This window comes from Vanessa cardui, chromosome 17, assembly GCF_905220365.1.
Source record: "Vanessa cardui chromosome 17, ilVanCard2.1, whole genome shotgun sequence".
In the NCBI taxonomy this organism is placed as follows: Eukaryota; Metazoa; Arthropoda; class Insecta; order Lepidoptera; family Nymphalidae; genus Vanessa; species Vanessa cardui.
In genome coordinates, this window is record NC_061139.1 from 11,281,729 (window position 1) to 11,308,290 (window position 26,562).

General features: G+C 33.8%; 2 protein-coding genes across 3 annotated transcripts in view; one reads left to right on the forward strand and one right to left on the reverse strand.

Annotated features, from left to right (window-relative positions):
- The window catches only part of LOC124536899 (rho-related GTP-binding protein RhoN-like), a 158,993-nt gene that overhangs the window by 68,564 nt on the left and 63,867 nt on the right, over window positions 1–26,562 (forward strand). The window lies entirely within an intron of this gene.
- LOC124536898 (mitochondrial import receptor subunit TOM40 homolog) lies at window positions 23,760–24,842 on the reverse strand. Its single transcript, XM_047113554.1, has one exon. The coding sequence runs from the start codon at window positions 24,745–24,747 to the stop codon at window positions 23,785–23,787; it is 963 nt and encodes a 320-aa protein (XP_046969510.1). The 5' UTR covers window positions 24,748–24,842; the 3' UTR covers window positions 23,760–23,784.

Sequence of the window (26,562 nt, forward strand, 5' to 3'; positions counted from 1 at the left end):
CATTTTTTCCACGACAATAAATTTGAGGGCATTGTGCGGCGATTAAGTAATTGTTAAATTAAACGCTCGAAACAAATTGTGAGCATTTGTCTCTTGAAACGTTTAGTTACTTTTGACAGAGTTCATTTGTAAAACTTAGATGATTGAATACTGTTTTGAAGATGGCTCAGTCCTTTACAACAGACACATAGATATACAACAAAAGATGGATTTCGTGAATTTTATTAAAATCAGGAGGACAAATTTAGACAGGGGACGAAAGAAAGGGAGAGAGAGATAGATTCACGTTGGGGAGAATAAAGATCCAATTCCAAATGGAGCTTAATTTCAAAGTTAGATTAATTACAAGAAAATGGGACGAATGTTGATCAGAAATAAAAGGTAGGCTGCGAAAAGTAATGTAACGAACATTCGTTTTTATACGTCATTTCCAAACACAATTCCACTCCATATTTCTTCACTGTCATAATCTGATGTGACGGCAGATCCATCACTGGAAATAATTCAGGTTCAGTACGAACGCCCTTAGACCCTGAGCAACCGACATTTGTTGGATCAAATTCTGCCACGAGCCAATAAATCTGCATTCAAACAGTTTGTTCCTAGACTTTTCCTGTTCCTAGTTTAAATAGGAATATGTTCCAAACATATATTTTTATTAATGGAAGTAAAGTCTTAAATAATTTGGTGTATCACGGTTGAATTATGATTATTCTTAATGATACCAGAAAAATAGATCTTATACTATAATTATTAGATTTCCTGCACAATGTTTGACCTTGAAATAAATGATTAATGAAAATATTTCCCCTCGAAAGTGTCCCATTTTGCGGACACGTCAACAAAGTTGGAAAAGGTGACGGGTTTGATTAATTAACTGTCTTATACATTCCAACAGAATAATATACAAAGGGGACAAAACTGAGTTTCCTTTTTATATAATAGGTAAGCGGACGGTCAAATAGATCTGATGTTAAGTGGTCACCATTATTTCAATGGCCACTGCCAATGCGCCACCAACTTTGGGAGCTATTTCACACTCGTCCACTCAACCTTCAAACCGGAACACAACAATACGTTACTATTGCTGCTGAGCGGCAGAATACCTAATGAGTGCTTAATTACCAAACCAGACGGGTTTGTATTGAAAGCCCCACCCTAAAGAAAACTGTAGTAAAATAATTGATAACATTTTAAATCATCTTTACGAAAAATATTGGTGGTTCAAACATTTCACTAGATTTTGAACTATTACAATCGAACTGATTCAATTTTGAACACACTAAGTCAGAGGCGGATTTTCAAATCTGCCGCTAGTAGGATAGTTATTATTCAATTTTCGCCGCCCCTACTTTTTTTGCAACATTTATGATTTGTGTTCTATCGCCCTCATTACATTGGCTTTTTTCTGTTATTATTATGATTATAAACTGTTACTAGATTAGTTTTCGAACCCGCTATGTGACGAGTATACATATATATAGTTTTTTTAAAGATAATAACAAATTTGGGCTAAATTTACGGCTCCTCTAAATCTGCCGCCCTAGGCTCCAGCCTACTTAGCCTATTAGTAAATCCGCCACTGCACTAAGTGCTGGTAATATTTATAGTCTAAAATATCTGCTAATATTTTTTCATCAATACGATCAATCGATTCTTCCAAGATTTGTGCAGTTCTCATCACAATCGAAACGTATGTTATGTGTTATGTCAATTGGAAAAATCTTGCATCTTGCACTAGCTTCATATCAGAGATGTGCGCTTACTTTATAAAGTAGGTAATCTTTAAAGAGTTAACTGGGCTGTGAAGAACCGTTGTTTAAAAATACTTACACCAATTGATAGACATAAGACAACTGTAGTTGTAATTCATTTAATGGATAAAGAATAACATTAAAACGTGAGTCGACAAAAGTGAAAAGCGAGTGACTAATGTATCTCTTACAATGTTGATAAACGATGTTACGCCCCAAGTCTCCTAAAATAGACAGTACGCTGGAGATCTGGCAGGAAATTAAGTACGTTGACATTGTTTTTAAACTATTTAGACGATATTGTATAATTAGCTAATTTAATAACAGCAAAAATAGATATAGCACATAAATTTGAAATTATTACACACTGCAGGTGTACCTACTCGACTACCTCCGTGGTCGTGTGGTGTGTTCACTGGTTTCATGGGTACGCCACTCCGAAGACTCGGGCTCGATTCCCAGCCGAGTCGATGTTGATTTTATCATTAGTTGTCTATGTTGTCTTGGGTCTGGGTGTTTGTGGTACCGTCGTTACTTCTGATTTTCCATAATACAAGTGCTTTAAGAGTAATGTATGTGATGTTGTCACATATTTATTTATTTATTTCAGAAATCAAGTTGTATAAAGTCAAACAGTGCTTCATAAAAGCAAAGTCACGCTGTTTTACATAGTTTGACGCGCAATGAGCGTTATTGTTCCATCCCTGGGGTTTAACAGCCTGTTTTATAGTCTATAACCTTTCTCAATAAATTAGCTGTTTAATGTTTTTAAATCGAACCAATATTTCCTGTAACTAATGGAAATATTAGAATTTTCCATAGCAGAATGTTCCGTTTTGACGTCCAAATGTATTAACTCCAGCTTTGTTATATTATTGTAAACTAGATTGTACTCGTGGCTTCATTCGCGTGTTAAGGGAGGATGTCGTTGTAGCCGTGACAAACAGACAGACATTTGAATTTCTTATGTTATTAGTATACATTATTGACTTACTATTAGAGCACTGAGTCGAGATGGCCCAGTGGTAAGAACGCGTGCATCTTAACCGATGCATGCAGGTTCAAACCCAGGCAAGCACCGCTGATTCATGTGCTTAATTTGTCTTTATAATTCATCTTGTGCTCAGCGGTGATGGAAAACATCGTAAGGAAACCTGCATGTGACAAATTTCATAGAAATTCTGCCACATGTGTATTTCATCAACCCGCATTGGAACAGCGTGGTGGAATACGTTCCAAAACCTTATCCTCAAAGGGAGAGGAGACCTTCAACCCAGCAGTGGGAATTTACAGGTTGTTGCTGTTGTTGTTGTTGTTGTTATTAGACCACACGATTTTGTGCTGTTTTATAAATTATTTGTTATTTTATATACAATAATCTGATAACGAACATCTCGTTCTTCAACCAACCGAAATAACAACCAATTCGCTACGAATTACTTTGACGTCATCTGTTATTACTTTTTGACAATGTTGAATTATTTGTGAGAATTCATTTAATAGGATACAACTTATGTGATGTTTTTAAAATACTTTAGCTTTTGGATTAGGTTTTACTTTAGCATTTAGGACTAGCAACCCGCCCCGGCTTCACACGGGTGCAATACTGATACTAAATATACTACAGAATTTGCTTATTTACGACATCACATTGCAAACTTCTAAAATTATCAGGGTTTTTTACTATATTGTTCATGTATTATTCATACAAACCTTCCCCTGAAATCACAATATCTATTAAAAAAACCACATCAAAATCTGTTGCGTAGATTTAAAGATATAGGGACAGAGAAACCGACTTTGTTTTATACTATGTATTGATGGAACTAGTATAGTAAGCTCTAAAATTATCACTGTTTCTTTACTATATTATCTATGTATTATATACAATAACCTTCTTCTTGAATCATTCTATATATTTAAAAAAAAAACCCGCATCGAAATCCTTTGTGTAATTTTAAAGATCTCAGCATAGGACATAGAGTATTAAGCGACTTTGTTTTATATTGTGTGAATAAATAAAACATAAACACAATATTTTATGATTTTGTAAATTTTTTAGTACTGGTAATACTTTTCACCGAAGTTATCCAAAAACCCACTAAATGCTTAGTTATCTATTAACTGCCCAAGAGGTTCCATGTTGAATGACAACCCACATGACATTTGAAAGGTAAGGGAGTATGTGTACAGACACAAGGGGCATAACATATTAGTTCCAAAGTTTGATGATGCATATATGAGATATTAATATTTTGTAAAGTATGTGTCTATGGTTAGGCCTGAAAATTTATCCATCTTATATGTCTTAAAAGAAACATCAAAATGTGTGTGTCTACCGTTTAAGCCACTGAAAAATACCAATTTTATTTATTTTATTTCTGCGACATTGAATTTTAGACGATTGTCAAGTTATATGCAGCCTTTTAAACTATTAGACAAACAAGGCTACTATCTACCTTTTGCCTATCTAGATTACTTTTAAAAGAACATATTTACTGCATTTCTATTCCAGTATTTAAATAAGGAACTTTTACTTGCACCTTGTTGACAATTCCTTTCTCGTTGGGTATGAACACAGATTTATCCCCATTTTCTATTAAACACGTCGTATAATTTATAACTGATCTGAGTTCTACAAAAATACCGATGGACATTGTTAGTTTTTACGTTTTCGATCACACAAACAATATTTACAACAAATATGCTCTGCCACACGACTACGAACAAACATGTGAATAGAAAAATAAATTGACAATATTCAAACATAGTTTTTCGACATCAATTAAAATGTCCACGGGAAAAATATTCCAGGCAGTGGTCTATGAAGTTTATTATTCACGGTACACTTTTAATACCTTGTTTCATATAAAATAACCTTACCGTCGGAGAAAGCATCTGCATCTGTCGGATTAAATGCTACATACCTTCGACCTGCGCTGGAATAAGCTTAGGAGAATAAGCTACAAAAAAAACTTCTTCTGTGTACAGAGCATTTTTCCTGTAGTAAAAAATTGACTGACAGTCATTTATTCATTAAAAACCACGCTGATTAATGAACGAATATTCGGGTCTTTTGTTTTATTGTTGGTGCAGAGGAATTATGAAAGCTGCATAAAAATACAACGGAATCGATAACCTCCTTCGTTTGTCTCGCTTAAAAATCAACAGAATTGGTGCACGTATCTTTGCGAGAGTATTCTCTCTGTGCGTTCAGAGCGATGAGATGTACACGTAACAAATATACGAAATGTTGACTGGGAACGCACACGATCAGTTGTATTATGCAGGTGGATCCGTGTACGCCGTGTACCCTCTCTCAGGACACAATGTGGAAATACGGATTGTACACAAAGTTTGATTGACACTGAGCTGTCCCGCGAGAGTTCTCATGTTTCAATTGGATCTACTGCTCCCTGACTTCAAGGAATCTTTGGGTTTTACGAAACTTGTAGTTTATATTTTTACATTGTCGCTGCAAGAAATATTACTCATTAATATGTGATAATTTGTACCAATACACTGACTCACCCTTCAAGATACAACAATACAAATTATTACTGCTAGGCGGTAAAATAGCTGATTAGTTATACCTACCCAGACAAATTGGATAGTATTAACTCACTTCGCTTGTAACATATGTAGTAGTAACCCGTGTCTATAGCAAGTAAAGTTTATTTCCACGCCTTTCCGACACGGTTTTGGAATTATAAGAGTGAGAGAATAGAGTGTACCCAGTGGTGTAGCTACCGTAGGGCCAGGTAGTTCAGTGCACCAGGGCCCCGGAGTTCAGAGGGCCCTCTAAATTAACCTTAAGCTTCTGAAGCTAGAAGATCACGACCCTGCGCACAAGATTTCTTATTTGGTGTATATAATTTTACTGGGTAATGATTAGTTAAAGAGGGATGGGAAAGAGGATGCCCTTCCTCACCTAGCTACGCCACTGAGTGTATCTGTGTTTGCCAATCCCTTGTTCACTGTAATAAATACTGCATAGTTAGCCGGTCTTTATCATCTCTATCAACTTAGATCAAAGTGTAATCAAAGAAATTGTTCCCAAGTATGACGCTTAGATATTTTATTTTTCTTTGTTACGGAATGAGAAGATTGAAGAAGATTACTATCTGTCTGGATTGTTCGATCGCTTCATCATCTAATGTCATATGTGATCCCTTTTGCAGTCCAACTAAGTCTAGGGGATTTAGAGAACCAGACTCGCCATTACAGCCAGTAGTGGTAGTGAGATTACATTAGTTTATCATAACAATCTACTTAAAAATTTCCAAGACCAAAACCTAAATTAGTTTATGGTGGATTATGAACACTCTTGATTCAAGCTGTTATGTTATTAAATTGGATTATATGACATGACTTCTAACAATTTGTAAATCGATAAATTCTTATCAATTAATGCCTTTTTTAATTGATTAACAAGTAAAGTATATTTATTTTTCTCAAAAATCGAACAACGAAGCTTCTTTTCTAAACAATTAGTACAATTAAAATTGTTATACGAATCTCAGAACGCTGTAGCTTTAATTGTTGCAAATGAAACTCACAAAGCGCTTTGTTTACTGAACTGTCCAATCAAGGGAGATCAATTAAACGTTTATTCAAAACAGTCCTGGTTAACTCTTATCAATTCGGTTATCTGATTGCTTTCGACGTGTTTAATTATTGTTACATTTTTACGAGCGGTCATCCGCTCTGCGATAATAAATCAATTCGTGAATTTATAATCCTTATTAATATTAAAACTGTTACATTGTTGTATTATGGTGTATCGTTTGATATATTCGTTTTATTAATGAACATTATGTATGAATATATAATGTGATGTTTGTCTGTGTGTTACATACACACAGACAAACATCATGTATACATCATGTTGTTTGAAAATTTGCTCAGCTGATTTGTATAATTACTTGAAGTTTACTGTTTTAATAGCGACAATGTGTTAATGTGGCTCTGTTTTATTGGATTGTTATTTATAAAAACAATTATTAAGACATTGCAAGCTAATCCGCACATTAGATAATTATTAATAAAAAAACCAAGACGCTACTCTCCACAGTAGTCAAATTAGACGGTCTTTGCATTATTTTTTCTAAATGTGTACTTCTGAAAAGTGACAAATATATTAGTATTCAAAGCCTGTAAAGAAATATAATTGTGATGATAAAACAAAATATTACCTATATTTAAACCCTGAATGTGCTATAAATATATATACTAATAAATATATATACCACAACACTTTAACTCGATCAGACCATCAATCCTAGCTGATATTGATATTTCAATCTAGCAAAAACACAGAGAATTGCGACGTCTAAGGTAATTGTGATGAGAAAATGCTGTATAAATAAAATTTTAACAAAAAGAAAAACCGACTTCAAACAAAACAGTATTTTAAAATAAATTAAAATGCACTAAAAAGTAATAAAAGTAATTGCATATTTAACACATTTTTGAGAGTCCTCCTAGGTAAAATGAAATGAAAAATATTAGACTACTTAAAAGTCGATTTACGATTATATAATGTAGTTATAGTTATTGTTATATTTGGAGCCGGTGTCAGCCACAGGCACACGCTTCAACAATCAAAAGAAAGAAGCGATACGAGCCTCTTGATTGACCCAGTATAATATCGTATAAAAGGTAATTTGTAAGAAACATTTCTTAAAGTATTCTCGTATTGTTTTTTGATATATATATGTAGTATAGGGTTGGCTGACACCGACTCCAAATATAGCAATAATTATAACTACATTATATAATCGTAAATCGACTTTTAAGTAGTCTAACATTTTTCATTTCATTTTACCTAGGAGGACTCTCAAAAATGTGTTAAATATGCAATTATTTTTATTACTTTTTAGTGCATTTTAATTTATTTTAAAATACTGTTTTGTTTGAAGTCGGTTTTTCTTTTTGTTAAAATTTTATTTATTTTTTGATTTTAAGTGAAGCTGATGTAGACTAACATTTTTTTCTTAATATGGATAGATTAAGCGTGCCGTTTATATGAATCAGAAACTACTTCAGGGACAATTTCAAAAGAAACTTTCGAATAAAGCAAAAACAGACTTTCGAAAATGCGGCTTTAATACGTCATGCGGCATAAACTACGAGGTACCACCCTCGAATGAGCTGTAATCGACCTCAGTAAAAAAAACTTTGCAAAAGAGCTATTCGTATGCTATGTCGTACATCATATGACATCACATCATATACACAAAATTTGATTAAAGACAGAAAGAAATTCTGCCCCAAATCGCACCCTAACTGTAAGCCGTTTAGGAGTTCCGTCAATACATAGTATAAAACAAAGCCGCTTTCTCTGTCCGTATATCTTTAAATCTACGCAACGGATTTTGATGCGGTTTTTTTTAATAGATAATGTAATTCAAGGGGAAGGTTTGTGTATATAATAAATGAACAATATAGTAAAGAAACACTGACAATTTTAGAAGTTTGCAATGTGATGTCGTAAATAAACAAATTCTTTAGTACATTTAGTATCAGTATTGCACCCGTGAGAAGTCGGGGTGGGTCGCTAGTTGATTATAATATTCGATTATGACAATTACATGAACATAACCACGTTCCGGAAGGTGATTCAAATATCCAAGTAACCCATAAATAAAAGATTCGACCGAGTATTGCTAACGTGCTCCTCAGAATTGTTCCGTTCCCTCCCGTTCCCTTAATTTGTCATGGATCCTGTGCTCAGAACCTTACCAAACTTTCACCAAACTACCCTTAAAGTATATCCTTTATAATAAAAAAAGAATCATGAAAATTGGTTAACGTGATTTTGAGTTATTCACCTATTTGTCGCGCATATACATAATGCAAATTTAAGACTTATGTCGTTTTCATACGGATACCATCATCGGAAAAAAATTAAAAAAAAATGGGACCCCAAGGGAAGCACTACCTTTCAAACAAAAAAAAATTATCAAAATCGGTCCACCCAGTAAAAAGTTATGAGGTAACAAACATAAAAAAAAAAAAAAATACAGACGAATTGATAACCTCCTCCTTTTGGAAGTCGGTTGAAAATGTAATATTACTTACAATATACCAAGTTAGTTGAAGTAAATAGATTTTGAAATTTATAAACTAGCTTATTACTTGCCCGCTTGTCTCGACGTTAATTAAAATATAACACAACGTTGCTCTTTATATAACACATAATAGGATTCAGTTACAAGTTAGAAATATCGAATATAATACATAAAAGTTCAACGTGTATTACAAAGGATAAATCAGAATTTTAAATCTCTTACAGATCTTATTGAGTAGAAAATAAAGGATAAATCCTGAACTATTGTAATCCTCTAAACGGTTTCATGTAGAACTAAAAACAATAGAAGTGACTTTTCAGTAATCAAACGCAAAATAATGTGCGAAAAAGAAAAACAAATTCTCGTTATTTATATTAAATACATTTTAACTTAAACAACCACGGATCTACTCTTGAAAAATTTGTATATCACTCCTGTAATCTTCCAACCGTGTTTTCTGAATTTGTAATATTACTAATGTCATTTATATGAATGGCGTCCTTCCAGTGGTCGATTTTCGAACATAATAATAATTATTGAAAACTTGCCCGACCCGACTGTGTCTGAGCTACGGATGTAAATCGTTTACACACTCTGTATTGCTGTCCTCAGATCGAATCTGATCGATGCTTGAGTGAGCGAATGCCAATGAGCCAAAACGGGGTTAATATTTTATATCATTGCTATTGTCTATATAGAAAGAACCCACTTAACATTAGTTGACTTATTTCCTGTACACTTTTATTAAATATATATACATCATCATCATCATAAGCCCGTTTCTTTCCACTGCTGGACATAGGCCTCTTCAAGTGCACGCAACTGTGGTCTTTCTCCGGCTACTCGTATCCAACTCCTGCCTGCCGCCTTGCGTATATCGTCACTCCACCATGCCACAAAAACATATATCATATACATATAATATTTTGTTATATATACATATATGTATGTATTTAATAACACATTAAAATTATGTTCTCACTCTTGCTTTTATACAATATCTACTATTTCACAAACATATGTTGTCCTTTCTAACATATTCTCAAGTCTATGACGCACCCTACTCTTATTTAAGTCGTGTCCGAAAAGATTTACTAAAATGTAGCGTAAGTTATCCGATATCGTCCCTTTTATATACTTCATGAACGATTTAATATCAAACAGGCTGTAAATATCCCACAGCTGGGTTAGGGCCTCCTCTCCTTTCGAGGAGTCTCTCCTGCCAAATTAACTAGTCTCCCTTGAGAATTTCCGGGGTCAACATTTGTAGAAGGATATAAATAACATGACAATATTAAGTGTTTTTAGTAAATTTTCAGCCTCAAGTCAAGAGGCCAATTATTATTTATGAAACGCCTTCTCTACCGTGACCCCTTGGACCAATCATTATCGTTTCTGTTTATTCAATACTTATTCAAATTAATTCATTTTTTTATGGAATAGGTTGGCGGGCGAGCATATGGGCCACCTGATGGTAAGCGGTCACCATCACCCATAGACAATGACGCTGTAAGAAATATTAACTATTCCTTACATCGTCAATGCGCCACCAACCTTGGGAACTAAGATGCTATGTCCCTTGTGCCAGTAGTTACTCACCCTTCAAACCGGAATACAACAATACTGAGTACCGTTATATGGCGGTAGAATAACTGGTGAGTGGGTGGTACCTACCCAGACGGGCACAAAGCTTTACCACCGATTAAATACTAGACGAATTCAAATGAATTATTTAAAATATTTTAAAACCGCATCTATTTTTCAAATACATAATACGAATTATATTACACATAAATCATCTTTATAAATAAATACGTTATATTTTTTTGTTTCAGGTAATTTCGCGTAATCAAGCTCGGCGAGATGGCATCTGTGTCCAGATGTTGGGATAAGGGATTGTGTTATAATGACTATTAATTCTATTCCGGGATAACATTCATTTCGTCTGGACGCCCTGGCGCTATGCCATCCCGTGTTTATTGTATATTTTGGTTAAAATATGTTATCATAAATTATATAAATTGGCCTTATATATTTATAACATCAAAATTTTGTTTTGGTGGAAATTTTAATAAAAATAATTAAGTGAATGTTTTATGTTATTAACAATTATAAGGTATTTAAATTGTCTAACGCAATTAATTTAAATACGAGTTAGGTTTATGGAAGGTAGGTCCACACAATATGTAAACGAACATAGATTATGAATGATTTTTAGTGTACAAATAGGTATGTATATGCCTGGTGGGCTTTTCTTGTCTAGCGCTTAAATTTGTATTGCTGTGTTCCGGTTCCAAGGTTGAGTGAGCCAGTATAAAAACGGTCGCAAGAGACATGACATCTTAGTTCTGGTTCATTGAATGTAAGGAATGATTACAATTTCTAACATTATGAATCCGTAAGTATGGCGATCACTTACCATTGTGTGGCACATTTGCTTATTTTATATAAAAAACAATGTTGGGAACGAAGATTTTATACCCAGTGACGTAAATAGGGCGGTGCCACCGGTGCCCAGGCACAGGGCGTGGCCTCTCGGGGGCGCAAGAATTGGCAGACTGGGCAGGACTATTGTTTATTCATTTTGCTCTTGTTAAGATTCCGTTGAGTTGAGTACTCGATTCCAATACAAGCGTACTTACATGCTAGTATCATTAAAAACATACATCGCGTTGAAGTTTTAGTGAGTGAGACAGTAAAATAGGCGCAGGGTCTGCTTAAATAGGGCCCCGTTATAGAAGCTCACACAGAGCGCAGAAAAGGTTATTTACGGCACTCTTTATACCCCTTGTTGTTCCACTGCATCACTCATCCTTCAAACTGTAACACAACGATACTAATTATAGCTACTTGGCAATACACTCACAATGAAAGATACATTAAGTAGAAACGCCATTCCTTAATTGTTAATTAAAGCATTCAAAGGAAAACTTACAACTTTCCTTCTATTAAAACAACAACAGCCAACGAAAATAATTTAACACGAAAACATGACTTTACAGTCGCACCATGAAATAATGAATGCAATTGAATAAAAGTTTCGAAAAAAAAAATGCACGATGATAAAAAATTCTATCCTCAAAAATGTTTCCGGTTTTTCGTTATTCAGTTACGAATTTCTCACGGTGGACGAAAATTTGTCTTTGGATTTCAGCATTCCTGCTATATATACTTAAAATTTTTTTTATCTGTAGTACAGCTGAGGTTTTCCTGGACGTTTTTTCAATGTTATACCTGTAGTCACCAACCACAATACGATAAGAGCCAACAAAATCTGCCATGGAATTGACGCGACGTCATTGGTCGAAAGCATGAATAAAAAATGGCTATTTAAACGTCTGCGAAGCTATTATTAGAACTCTAGAAGAAAAAGGTGCTAAGTGTTTAAGTGGATTATAAATAATGAATTAACCAATAACTGTTAGTAGTTCACAATATAGCTAAGCTAATCAAATCGCATATAATATGTATATTTAGGTGTGTTTTCATTCCTTCTTCGATTGGAATAGATTATTGTAACTGTGCCTATTATTGCTACATTTTAGTTTCAAACCAAGTATACTTTATTTAAGTAGGCTTTTATAAGAACTTTTGTATCATTAACAATTATATTAAGTAAAGCTACCACTGGTTCGGAAAGTAGATTCTACCGAAAATAACTGACAAGAAACTCAGTAGTTATAGTGCCAGTATTTACAGGTCATGATTACCACTTACCATCAGATGGGCAATATTATTTTCCAGCTTTTCCAATATTAGGTTATAAATATATAATATACTTTAAAATAAAACTCGCATAACAGTCAATATACTGTTGGGGATTTTGTTTGGAATTTTGATCTAATAAAGAGAACAATTACAAGTTCAATTAACCAAGCTATGTTACTATGAGCTTACATTAGACGCCTCATTGGTCTAGTCTAGCTAGGCTAACTTAAAGACCCCGAGGTCTTAATGAATATAAAATATATCAGGAATTAGTTCAAATCGTGTCGCAGTTTCATCGAAATGCCCTTATGTTTGCCCAAAGAGTTATGCACTCTAATATCCCTTGCACATGACTACCCCTAGACCTAGACCCCTTAAGAAGTCTGCTTTTTTATGAAATAAGTGGCAAACGAGCAGGAGGCTCACCTGATGGAAAGTGACTACCGACGCCCATGGACATCTGCAACACCAAGGGTTAGCAGGTGCGGTGACGGCCTTCGAGGAAGGATATGATCAAAATCGCATTCACGGGCCTTTGCCCGCGAGTTAAACATCAAATTAAAGATTTTAATCGGTATTGGTGTTAATATGCGTTTATTTTAAAAACTTCAATAAACAATTAACTTAAGCCTTTCTTGTATTATACATATCAGTATGAACTTCAGTAGATATGACTTTTATTGTACTGGACGAGGTTTTGTATAAATTGTGAGTGTTTATTTGGGTCAATGGTTCGCAGAGAGCGTATGAGATATCTCCATAAAGGTATGTCTACGTAAGTATTTTCGAGAGAAGTGTTTTTGAACTTACGACAAATAAAATGGATTGTTCTAGAATAAATCGTTTAAAAAATATAAATAAATCAAAGAAAAACCTTAATCTTCGATTTATAAGCAAGTCTCATCTATTCTACAAGATATAGTTTGCAGCTTCCAATACACTATGGATTGTTTTTTTTTGTGGTTGAAATTCCATTTTTCTATGCTTTCCTATAGATTACAATTACAAATAAAGCATATGAAAACTAAGCGGTGATCGTCCGGATTTGAACCCATATACTTCAATTAAGGTTATTTTCTAATCACTCCATCCATCTTGCCACTAAAATAAAAATATAATTTCCAACGTCACGATGACGTCAGACTTCATATTATTCAAATATATTTTTGTGGCCTCAGATTGAATTACTTTTAAAAGCACGATTAGGGAGCTTAAGACCGTGACCTTTTGAACGAAGAGATTTTTACTTAAGTATTGAAAGTCGTTACTTGGAATTAAATAAGTGATTAGGTAACACTGACAGGTCAAAAAGTTTCATTAAATATGCTTACTTTATTCTTTATTGTCCACCATACATATAAAATAAATAATTATATAGAAATTTAGCTTTAATAAAACAGAATTATTTTGGCGACCTTATCGCTACATAGCGATCTATTCCATGCAACCAGCGGTGTAGAGTATAAAGAAGCCAGTATAACTACAGGCACAAGGGACATAAGATCTCAGTTCCCAAGGTTGGTGGCGCATTGGCGATGAAATGTCTATAGGGAGTGGCCTAATTGGCCAAATCATAGTATGATTTGGCCAATTAGGCCACTTGCATACTGATGCTGAAAAGATGCTTGCCAAACACGGCGACAAGGATGCTGACGCGTTTTGTTTTTGCTATTTATTTAAAGATCATCATCATATACAAACGGTATAGAAAATTGGAAATTTCTGCCAATCTCAAAACTCTGTAATGTAATGCACAAGACCCATTGCTTGGCGCCGTTAAATCGCTCACTCTTAATGATCTGAGAGGCCAACGTCCATGACGGATGACGATGACGTCACACCCTTAGAATTGCATGGTATTGCTACATATCCATTTCACCGATTTCAGACAATTCAGCAAATCTCAAACTGATCTGTCTGTCCCCTTACCCTCGTAGTCCGATCAGACGGCAAACCAAACGGGACATCACACGCAAAACCCACAGCTTTTAATGCTTTGCGAGACACGGGAATATTTCACTGCCAGGGCTGGATTTAGAAGGGCAACAGGGTCTTTACTGCTAAGCAATGTTCACATAAATAATAACGGAAATACTCTGCTATATAATTTATGACTACACGAAACCTGATCTGACACCTTCACAAGTTCATATTACTAAAATAGCCTTTATTTCCAGACAAAATTTGGAATTTACATATTGTTTTTCTTTCGTCGTAGAATTGTATACATTATCAACAGCCTGTAAATTTCCTACTGCTGGGCTAAGGCCTCCTCTCCCTTTGAGAAGAAGATTTGGAACATTTTATTCCATATACATAATATTAACGAAAGAAATTAATTAAATCCATCGAGTCAATATATTTAATGTCAGAAATTCTAAAGATATGTAAACAGTAATTGAAAAAATCAGGTAAGTTTGGACGCCCAGTGCTGGGCAAAAGCCTCCTCCACGTATTACCATTTTTGTCTCACGCACGCTGGACTATCCCTGCACATTTAAATTTAAACTATATCTAATAAACCAATGACACGGTATTCCTATCATCGTATCCAACGAATATATCTATTCACACACGAAGCCGCTCTTCAATAAATTATTTATCGTGCATTAGTGTTAGTAAGTGACGCTCGTGCTTACAATATGCTATTCTGTTGTGTGCGTGAAACGTCAAGATTAAAGACGGTAAATAAATACAACATAGATTATATTTTTTAATAAAATAAACTTAATTTATTTTGAAGTTATATACTTTAACGTGTACAGTCATGCCTTCTTCTCTTATAGTACAATTTCATGTTTTTGTGATATAGGTAGACAAGCAATGGACCATTCGATGGTAACCTACCATCGCCCATAGATAGTGGCGCTGTTTGAAAAATTAACCATTTCTTACATTACCAATGCGCCACCAACCTTGTGATTGCGATTTTATGTCCCTTGTGCCTGTAGCCCCACTGGCTCACTCACACTTCAAACCAGAACACAACAATACTGACTGCTATTTAACGGTAGAATATCTGATAAGTGGATGGTACCTACTCAGAAGGGTTTGCACATAACCTTACCGCCAAGTACATAAATGATTATAAGCATTGTTTGAGCTCTATTATAAAGATATAATTTAAAATTGAAACATGGTACGATGGTAGATTAACGTTCAAAGGTTTATTTTCTTAAGCCCTGATTATTAATCAGCTTAAGAAAGACATTACCTAACTAATTTGACTTTAAAACGTCATTGGACGATGGTAGCTCTTGACACAATAGCCAACCAATGAGGATTCAGTATTTTATATTACAGTTAATCTGACTTTAATTATGACAATTTAAAATGTTTTGAATAAAGAATATTCTCGTTTTGATTTCGACCCTATTAAATGTAGAGTTCTAGCAAAAACGAAGAGTTCGAGAGACAAAATCCCTATTTTCATAGAGCTTACACCCGATGCAGCGTTTCGTGCTCATATTACACGAGTAATCTTTCCTCCCCGCCCCAATATAAGACTCAGACAGGATAAGACACTAATCATATTGACAAGCTACAGCGATTTTGTAATTATATTTTATTTTAGTATATTTTTCAATATGTCATTTATAAACAAAACACAAATAGTTAAATTTTACGTGTAATAAGTAAATGTAAATTGTTCAATCTTTGATTTAAATCCTAAACGGTTTAACAGTTTCAATATAAAGCTTTGGTCATCTGTCCTCGGTTCAGTTAAGTAAGTTAAACAATATAATAGAAATTTAGAATCTGCAGAAAGCAGATAACATAAAATTTATTTAATATATTATTTAAAACTAGTGACCTGCCCCGGCTCCGCCCGGGTGCAATGCTGATACTGAATATACAACAAAATTTATTTATTTACGACATCAGTATTTCTTTACTATATTGTCCATGTATTACAAAAACCTCCTTCTCGAATTACTCTATCTATTAAAAAAACCGCGTCAAAATCCGTTGCGTAATTCTAAATATCTAAACATACATAGGGACGGTCGCACCGATTGCGGTGATTTTTTATGTATTTCGATGGGTGATTTAGATTGAACTCGATAGTGATCGGGAAGTTAATAAAATTCTTATTTCACCCAAATGAACTTCAAGAAACATAAAATCGTTCCATTTTTAAAATAAATAAAATTATCGAATATATAAACGCTCAAGCAATCGTCTCCGCTTCCGCCGGTACTGTGCTCTCCTACCATCTAGACAGCCTTAGTGCTTGCATGCGTACCAAATCTGAGAACATAAGCACCTCGTAAAACACCGCCTTTTCACTTACATCGGTGCTGTGAAGGTCGATAGCATTTCAGACATCATATTAAAATATTTTATAGTTCCCTATCAACACATATTAACAAACTTTGCAGCCGTTACATAATTGAAAGATTTAATTTCCTTGGTCTTGTGCAGGATTATATGGGTAGGTATTACCTACTTATCAGATATGCTACCGCTAAACTAGAGTACTCAATATTGTTTTTTCCGGTTTGAAGAATGAGTGAGACATAGTAACTACAGGCATAAGGGACATAACATATTACGTCCCAAGGTTGGTGACGCGTTGGAGGTGTATGGTTATTATATATTTTTAGCGCCATTGTCTATGGAAGATAAGCACTTACCATCAGTTGATCCATTGGTATCATTCTATCTAAAAAGTATTATGTAACATCGCTAGCATTTTTCTATCTATATATAAAAGCCAGTTTAATAACTTATATGCTCATAATTTTATGTGAATGCCTCGTTAGTCTGGTGGCTAGATATAAGATAACAGATCAGGAGGTTCCGTCTTCAAACCCCAGGTTGCCAAGGGTTGTCGAAAAATTCTAAATAACACCATGGAAGTTGGAATTGTTAACACGCTTGCCTTACAGAGCACGTAATGATGTTGATCCTGTTCTTGAACTTATTTTTTAAATGTCAATACCCAACTAACAATGATACGCCATTTTGATACATATACTCTAAACATTGTATAATCATTATATTCAATGTTGCATATCAGATTCTAAAATTTCACGTCCATATAGAATACATCTACAGACTATGTTACAATATTATCTCGGAAATGAATTCAACATTAAATCACATTACACCATCTTATATAATATACAAAAACAAAACAACTCTCATATTTTCGTAATACTACATAATAGAGGTTATATTACAAGGATTATTACACCCACAGTTCTCATACGAAAAAAAAAACAGAGTTTCGTTAAGAAATTTCAGTAAAAGCGCATTAGGAATAATGTAATATTAGGCTTAGTGTACATGGCGCCGCGAACAACAAAATCGCAAAACAGACGCATTAAATTCGCTCCAGTCCTGCGATTTACAAAGTACTACTACAAAAAGTAGCCATAAAGCTAATTATGTAAAGGTCACCGATACGCTGGTATTCCATACATATATTGGATGGTGGATCAACCAGTCCTTACATCGCCAATGCGCCACCAAACTTGGTAGCTAAGATTTTATGTCCCATGTGCCGTTACACTGTTCAGCACTGTACAGTGTAGTTTCACTGTATTGATAGGTATATATATATATACACATTACGACACATTCAATACAATGTTACACAGATGATAAAACTACATATAGTTACATAATATTGCTTATTTTCAAGATATATAACATTTTATATATTTAATTAAGCGCTACTGTATTCCTGAGTGTAGCGTTTATTATATTATTCACATCAGATATTTATTTAATTAATTCGAAGCCGGTAGAATTAATTAAAAAAAAGTGTATAATATAATAAAGTATATACAAACAAATACAACATATTATATGTATGTATGTACTATGTATGTATGTATGTATTAGTATTAAAAATTTAAGATATTTATTCACCAAATGGTTCAACAATTCGAGTCCACTATTTTGATACTCATAAAAAATACATTTGAAAAGGAGGCATTAGGATAATAAAATCAAAATCAAATGAAAATCGAAATAAACTTTATTCAAGTAGACTTTTACAAACATTTTTTTGAATCGTCATTTTATAAATAAAATTTTAACAAAAAGAAAAACCGACTTCAAACAAAACATTATTTTAAAACAAATAAAAATGCCCTAAAAAGTAATAAAAATAATTGCATATTTAACATATTTTTGAGAGTCCTCCTAGGTAAAATGAAATGAAAAATATTAGACTACTTAAAAGTCGATTTACGATTATATAACGTAGTTATAGTTATTGTTATATTTGGAGCCGGTGACAGCCACGGGTACCCGCTTCAACAATCAAAAGAAAGAAGCGATACGAGCCTCTTGATTGACCCAGTATAATATATATTTCTTAAAGTATTCTCGTATTGTTTTTTGATAGATATAGTATATATAGGTTGGCTGACACCGACTCCAAATATAGCAATAATTATAACTACATTATATAATCGTAAATCGACTTTTAAGTAGTCTAATATTTTTCATTTCATTTTACCTAGGAGGACTCTCAAAAATATGTTAAATATGCAATTATTTTTATTACTTTTTAGGGCATTTTTATTTGTTTTAAAATAATGTTTTGTTTGAAGTCGGTTTTTCTTTTTGTTAAAATTTTATTTATTTTTTGATTTTAAGTGAAGCTGATGTAGACTAACATTTTATTCTTAATATGGATAGATTAAGCGTGCCGTTTATATGAATCAGAAACTACTTCGGGGACAATTTCAAAATAAATCTTTCGAATAAAGCAAAAATAGATTTTCGAAAATGCGGCTTTAATACGTCATGCGGCATAAACTACAAGGTACCACCCTCGAATGAGCTGTAATCGACCTCAGTAAAAAAACTTTGCAAAAGAGCTATTCGTATGCTATGTCGTACATCATATGACATCACATCATATACACAAAATTTGATTAAAGACAGTAAGAAATTCTGTCCCAAATCGCACCCTAACTGTAAGCCGTTTAGGAGTTCCGTCAATACATAGTATAAAACAAAGTCGCTTTCTCTGTCCCTATATCTTTAAAACTACGCAACGGATTTTGATGCGGTTTATTTTAATAGATAGTGTGATTCAAGGGGAAGGTTTGTGTATATAATAAATGAACAATATAGTAAAGAAACACTGACAATTTTAGAAGTTTGCAATGTGATGTCGTAAATAAACAAATTCTTTAGTATATTTAGTATCAGTTTTGCACCCGTGAGAAGTCGGGGCGGGTCGCTAGTTAATTATAATATTCGATTATGACAATTACATGAACATAACCACGTTCCGGAAGGTGATTTAAATATCCAAGTAACCCATAAATAAAAGATTCGACCGAGTATTGCTAACGTGCTCCTCAGAATTGTTCCGTTCCCTCCCGTTCCCTTAATTTGTCATGAATCCTATACTCAGAACCTTACCAAACTTTCACCAAACTACCCTTAAAGTATGTCCTTTATAATTTTAAAAGATTCATCAAAATTGTGCCAACCAATTTTGAGTTATTCACCTATTTATCGCGCATATACATAATGCAAATTTAAGACTTACGTCGTTTTCATACGGATACCATCATCGGAAAAAAATAAAAAAAAAATGGGACCCCACGGGAAGCACTACCTTTCAAACAAACAAAAAAATTGTCAAAATCGGTCCACCCAGTAAAAAGTTATGAGGTAACAAACATAAAAAAAAAAAAAAAAAAAAAAAAAAAAAATACAGACGAATTGATAACCTCCTCCTTTTTGAAGTCGGTTGAAAATTAACTGAAGCTGCCGGTTCGGAAAGTAGATTCTACCGAGAAGAACCGACAAGAAACTCAGTAGTTACTCTTTTTTTAACATTTAAAAAAATACAATATTATGTTAGTTAAATACAATAATTTAAATTAATATATCCTGCTTGGAAGTCAACAGATATTAACTCCACGCTTTTTTTCATCTATAAAATCTTGCATCGAATAATATGCTTTTTCAACCAATGTATTTTTTACAAACGATTTGAATTTACAAAACGGCAAACTTAAAAATGTCTGAACTAAGTATTTTGAAATTGCCTATATAAATGTTTAGACAATGTAACAAATTGATATAATAATTATAACTCACAAAAATGTGATGTTGTGGCGGTACAGTCCTCACGAAAAAATTATTCATATACACAACGTTTTGGTGCGGCGCCGTTGCGGCTGCGGCGCCATGTACACAAAGCTTTATAGAATAACATACTTTGTTTGTATAATGAACAAGAATCTTTACTTAACATTGTGAGAACGTTTTAAGAGGTTTTTTCGTATAATCACGTTGGAGTGGGGGTACCAATAGGTTGACGAAGAGTAAAATGAAATAAACACGACAATTATTACACACACACACACACATACAAGTGATCGAAGTTTAGATTCTTTTAAAATAAGCGACCTGCCCGGATTCGCTCGTTTGCAATTCTGATACTACACACAAATACACCACAGATAGTTTTTCTTGTATATTCTAGTAGATTTTTCTTGTTAAAAACCTTGCTCTCGAATCACTCTATCTATTAAAAAAATATATTTAAAGATATAAGTATACATAGGTATAGACAGAGGTAAACGACTGGGTTTGATACTATGTAATGATAATGACGATAATATTAGTCTTTATAGATTATTTTATGACCTTTTACAATTTAACCTTTATTGGGAATGAACCAAATCGTGACGCATATTTAACACTATTTGAGAAGTTAGGTTAAGTTAGTACTACTATTCTTTTTTTAATGTAATAGTTAGACGGGCCAGCAAAGAGGCCATCTGATGTTTAATGGGCACCACTAGCCAGAAAACAGCATTTTTAGAAATAACTATAACTCATATTTCATATTCGCCACTATTCTTGGGAATATTATTCGTGTATAGTCACACGGGTGACTGGATACCAAGTTATGCTGTTTGGAGGAATATTTGATAAGTGAACCCTACCCAGACTAGCTAATACTAATTTAATACGTATTACTTAACTTGCAATAAAGTATTATTATCCTTGTAAACTCAGTATATTGTTTCAAGCCGAACTCTTTTCAAAACCACAACCTTCGGTTATGAATGGTTTCCATTTGCTGGTCCATATCTCATAAGATTTCATTCAGAGGTCATTTTGAACCAGATACAGATCTTAGCTGTTTGATAAACTTGTTTAATTTTTGCTTGGCATTTGCTTGCTCATGTGTTAGCAAGGCAAAAAGTAGCTGTTGTTATATAGGCTAATTTTTGCCTGACTCATGACAATCAAACCCTAAAATGCGAGCTAAGCGGGTGACTACTAGTAAATTATGTACCTAAACCTTTCTTATTAAGCCCTCTGTTTATTTGTAAGAATCCTGAACAGATTTTCGTGTGATTGTCACTAATAGTTTTTGAGTGTATCGCGAACATACAGACAGACATACGTTGGGGCTTTGTTTTTCTGAAGTATTTCTCTCCACTTTACATCTTATATTTCAAATTAATATCATAAATGGAATTGATCCATAATAAAATAAATGAATCCATAAAATATTTTCGACCGATCAGAGAAAGTTATAATGTACTGTTATCCGTACAATATGAATATTTAATTGATCGCTTATATTTTGTTTCGTGTAATTCATAACATATAAATTACATTTCGATTATTTATATGTTATGAATACATTAACTTTATCGAATTATATATGTTTATAGAGTAGCTCTTTCGTTATGTCAGTATTATTGGATTTTTTGTTTCTTGCTTATGGATACGGTCTTAAAAGTCGAAATGAAGCAGGATAGGAGCACATTCCACCACGCTACGCCAATGTGATTTGGTGGTTGTATGTCACATGTGACATAATATTGTTGAAATTAAACACATGCAGTTTTCATCACGATGTTTTCCTTCACTGCTGAGCTTGAGATGAATTATAAACACAAATTAAGCAAAAGAATTTTTATTAGTTCTTGACTGGTTTGAACCCACAATCGTCGGTTAAGATAAACGCGTTCTTACCAGTGGGCCATCTTGGCTCTCGTGGGTCATATTTGGCAAGTAGAGAGGCGAAATATGAAAACTCCGATTCTCCTTCTTCTCTTTAAAGGTAAGGCTTTAACCCAGCAGTGACATACTAAAATATTGTGACCATTCTTTTTTATTTTGTGCGGCATACAAGAATTGTCTACAAGACCTAATTCAAAAGCATCCCAATAAAAAACTATCCTCAAGTTTCAAAGTCGCATGCATCCCACGTATCGAAACGGTCGACTCTTTACTCGAAAACTTACTATATTATGGATGTTTTAAATAGGTAATAAAATAAAACTGCAAGTAAGTTTACACATCAGTCAATTATTTTTATTTCCGATTTCTAATCATTGAGAAAATATATTTTATATCACTAATTTAATATACAAAAAGATTTCTTGAAATATCTTTAAATCCTGTTAATAAAATTACCAAGCTAACTAATGAGATATCATAATGTAATATGTGATAGTGACTGTATAATATTATGAAACTCACAGGACACGTATAAGAATATCGCGTATAACCGTTTCATTCATCAGTCATATTTTCACGAGTGAGATACGAGGTGAGTTGTTACAGAATCGCACAGATATCAAAAAGATCTGTCATACGTAAAATGAGATACTAAATAATAATCAACCAAGCTTCTTATGAAAACCTCGAGCGACCGCAGAACAAAAAAGTTATATAACGAGTACAATTTGTCCTGTTTATTTTTCTTTAAGAGATAACAAGCTTGGTCTGGAATTTTATCTGGCTTCTGATACAGTAACTTTACAAACTCGACTCCGAATTTATTCTGAATATCATGTTTATTCCGGTTTTATATCAGGGTTAAGCATTGGGATCAGAATTTTATAACAATAGAAATTTACCCAGCAAAATTCAACTCGTTAACTACTTTTTCTTTTAAAAATCAATATATTCTTCAAAATTTTCAAGTATACTCATAACAGCACTTTTGAATAATTAGATTAGAATTGTTATCACCAGTTCAGAAAGTTGATTCTATAGAAAAGATCCGACGGGAAACTCAGTAGTCAGTAGTATAATTTTACTAACCGAAATAATAGCACCAAAGTCAGAAGAAATAATCTTTAATTTACTCACATTTCTAAACGAAATAACACAATCGTTAACAAGATAAAACAATAATTAAAACCTATGTATACTTATATACAAACAAATAATACTACAAAATGACGAAAATATCAAAATTTCAACGGGTAATCGTCCGGAGTACATAACTTGATTGTTCAGAAGTCTAAGTTGAAACCAAAGCCGAAACGCACTCGTCGCTGTCTATCTATAAGAGTGCTGGCCACCAATCGTATCATTCGCACATCGTTATGTGGCTCGTAAAACAAAACATCCCTCTGATAAGTGAAACCACCGCAACGCTGTGAGTCGACAAAAATTTTCAATTCTGATCCATTATCATAGCTCTTGTGGAGAGCCAGACCGATCGAAGCTGAGGTCCTATTATTCTCATTGAGAATGGTCGATATCCGTAAATCTGGTGTGAATTGCTTGAAAAGGCACACTTGGAATCCAATTCTGCTGATAGTGGAAGAGAGAGTGAAGGATGGCCTCTCGTATCTCGTACTAACTGAAAATTCGGGGGATATCGGATACGATAAGGGCATCAAACCGAGCTCGCTGCCAAAACTTAATTCTGGCATCACTCTATACATCCACTGTGTTACTAGTTTCAGGTTATTTGGGTCGACGTCTTTTATGGAGCACGAGATGGAACTAATCGACTTTTCGTTCTCTTTTTCGAAAACTAATTCCGTCTCTGATGATACTAAGTCTTTGATCTTTGATGTGAGTCTCATTTCGTAATCGTCCATTGTTTCCTTGTATGTAGCTGTAGCTGAACCCATTGAATCAATTATTAGGCCATCTTCAACATTTTTCGCGGCCATTTCCTTATGTAAGAGATGTGAGTAGCACTTGTATGTCTCTTTCGTTTTACTGAAGTTGTAACTTTGAACTAACTTGACCTTGTCCATTATGTCCCTGGCAATGACCAGCTTCGCGCCAACGAAGCACTTCGGGAAAACACTCTTTGCTTCAGTGTGAACATCACTCAGTTTAGTCAGTGTGGATTTGTCAGGTGCGATAAATATAATGTCCTTTTTCTTCGGTAAAAGTTTCTGCAGTCTCGAAAGAATGTTACTTACTTCCTCTTTGATTACGGAATCGTTAAGATCCATTTTGATGTTCGATTGTATTTATTTTTTGTGTTTTTATTTGTTGTGTAACAGGTTTAACGTCATTGACCCGACAACGAATATTTTTAACCGCGAGTTTGACGTGTGGCCAGTCACACGCCGCAAGAAGTCTGATTAAATTTAGTTCGTAATTAATATCGTCGACTTACGTTTGAAACTAGATTGGTTTCGATATATCATTGATCATTGTTTCTGTATTTCGCCACGTTATATGATATTAAACAACAACAACATACAACAACAACATTAGCTTGTAAATTGAGGAGAAGGTTTGCAACATATTCGACCACGCTCTTCCAATGCGGTTTGGTGCAATACACAGGTGGCAGAATTTCTATGAAACTAGACACATGCAGGTTTCCTCACGATGTTTTCCTTCGCCTGAGATGAATTATAAACACAACTTAAGCACATGAATATTCAGTGGTAATTGCCTGGGTTTGAACCCGTAATCATCGATTAAGATTCGTGCATTCTAAGCACTGGACTATCACGGCTCTTGATACATTAACCAAGAATACTAAAACGTTAAAGTAAAAGTTAAAACAATATCATTTGCTTACTCATTAAATAATTTGGTAAGTCGACTATTTTAAATGGTATGACAATTTATATACCTCCTGTATTTCCCGAGTGACGTCTTTAATTTTCCACTATCTTCCCTTAATCCTGGAACTGGGAAGCGTAATTTATTATTTCAGCCGGCAATTCGCCACCTGTCCCCTCTAGTTCTCTCGAGGAAACCCCTTTTAGGGTATTGCAATCAGTGAGTTACTACGTAAAATTGCTGCAAATAAACAATTGGCTCCATCCTTTCTACTGAGAAATTTCGTTGCAAAATACCAAAAGACTCCGGACTGTTTATACTGATTGCCCTCGGTAACTGAATGAAATATTTATCCTATTTTTAGAATCGAGATTTTACTTTTATAAGAATTTTTTTTTTACTTTTAATGTTAATTAAATTGCCTACATTTTTTTTAGTTTCGAGAGATTTGCTATCCTATGTTTTTTAATATTGTAGTTAATTTATTGCGACATGATGTCAAATCAAAATAAAAACAAGAGGTGTTATTGCCTTTTGTTTAATAAATCATAAATTATTCAAAAATATTCTTAATTACTTAAAAAATCTCCACTTTTTAAAGTAGTTGACGTCAAATGAAATTCAAAGCTACAGATACACAACAGCAGCCTGTAAACTTCCCATTGCTGGGTTAAGACTTCCTCTCCCTTTGAGAGGATTTGGTACATATTCCACCACGCTGTTCCGATGCAGGTTAGTGGAATACACGACACCTATAAAGTACACAACATAGTAAGTTCCTTATACATACGTAATACTTACTATAATGAATATGACCTTGAATTTTAAACACTTTGAGAGTATACAATGGAACGGATATGACACTACGACTTCAAAATTTTAATTTTATATTTTGTTGTACATATGATATTATATTATCAGAATCATATATGACAAGTATGCGCTTCCAGTAATCCACGTTAGTCAGATCTATTTACGATTCACTACTTAGAATCCGGGACTTTCAACTCGGATAATTCAGCTATTTCGGTTTCGCAAATTTACAAATTCTAAATTTAATAGCGTAACCAATTCATGCGGTAGTCGCCCATATTCCAACGATATATAAAACAAAATTGCGTGAATGTTACACGCATCACAACGTTCAGTGTGTTGTGAGTCGTAAATGTGTTTATTGACCGTTAAATTTTGATTACTCGATTCAATTTGTCGAATTGAAATTCGATTTCGAATTACTTAGCCGGGATCTG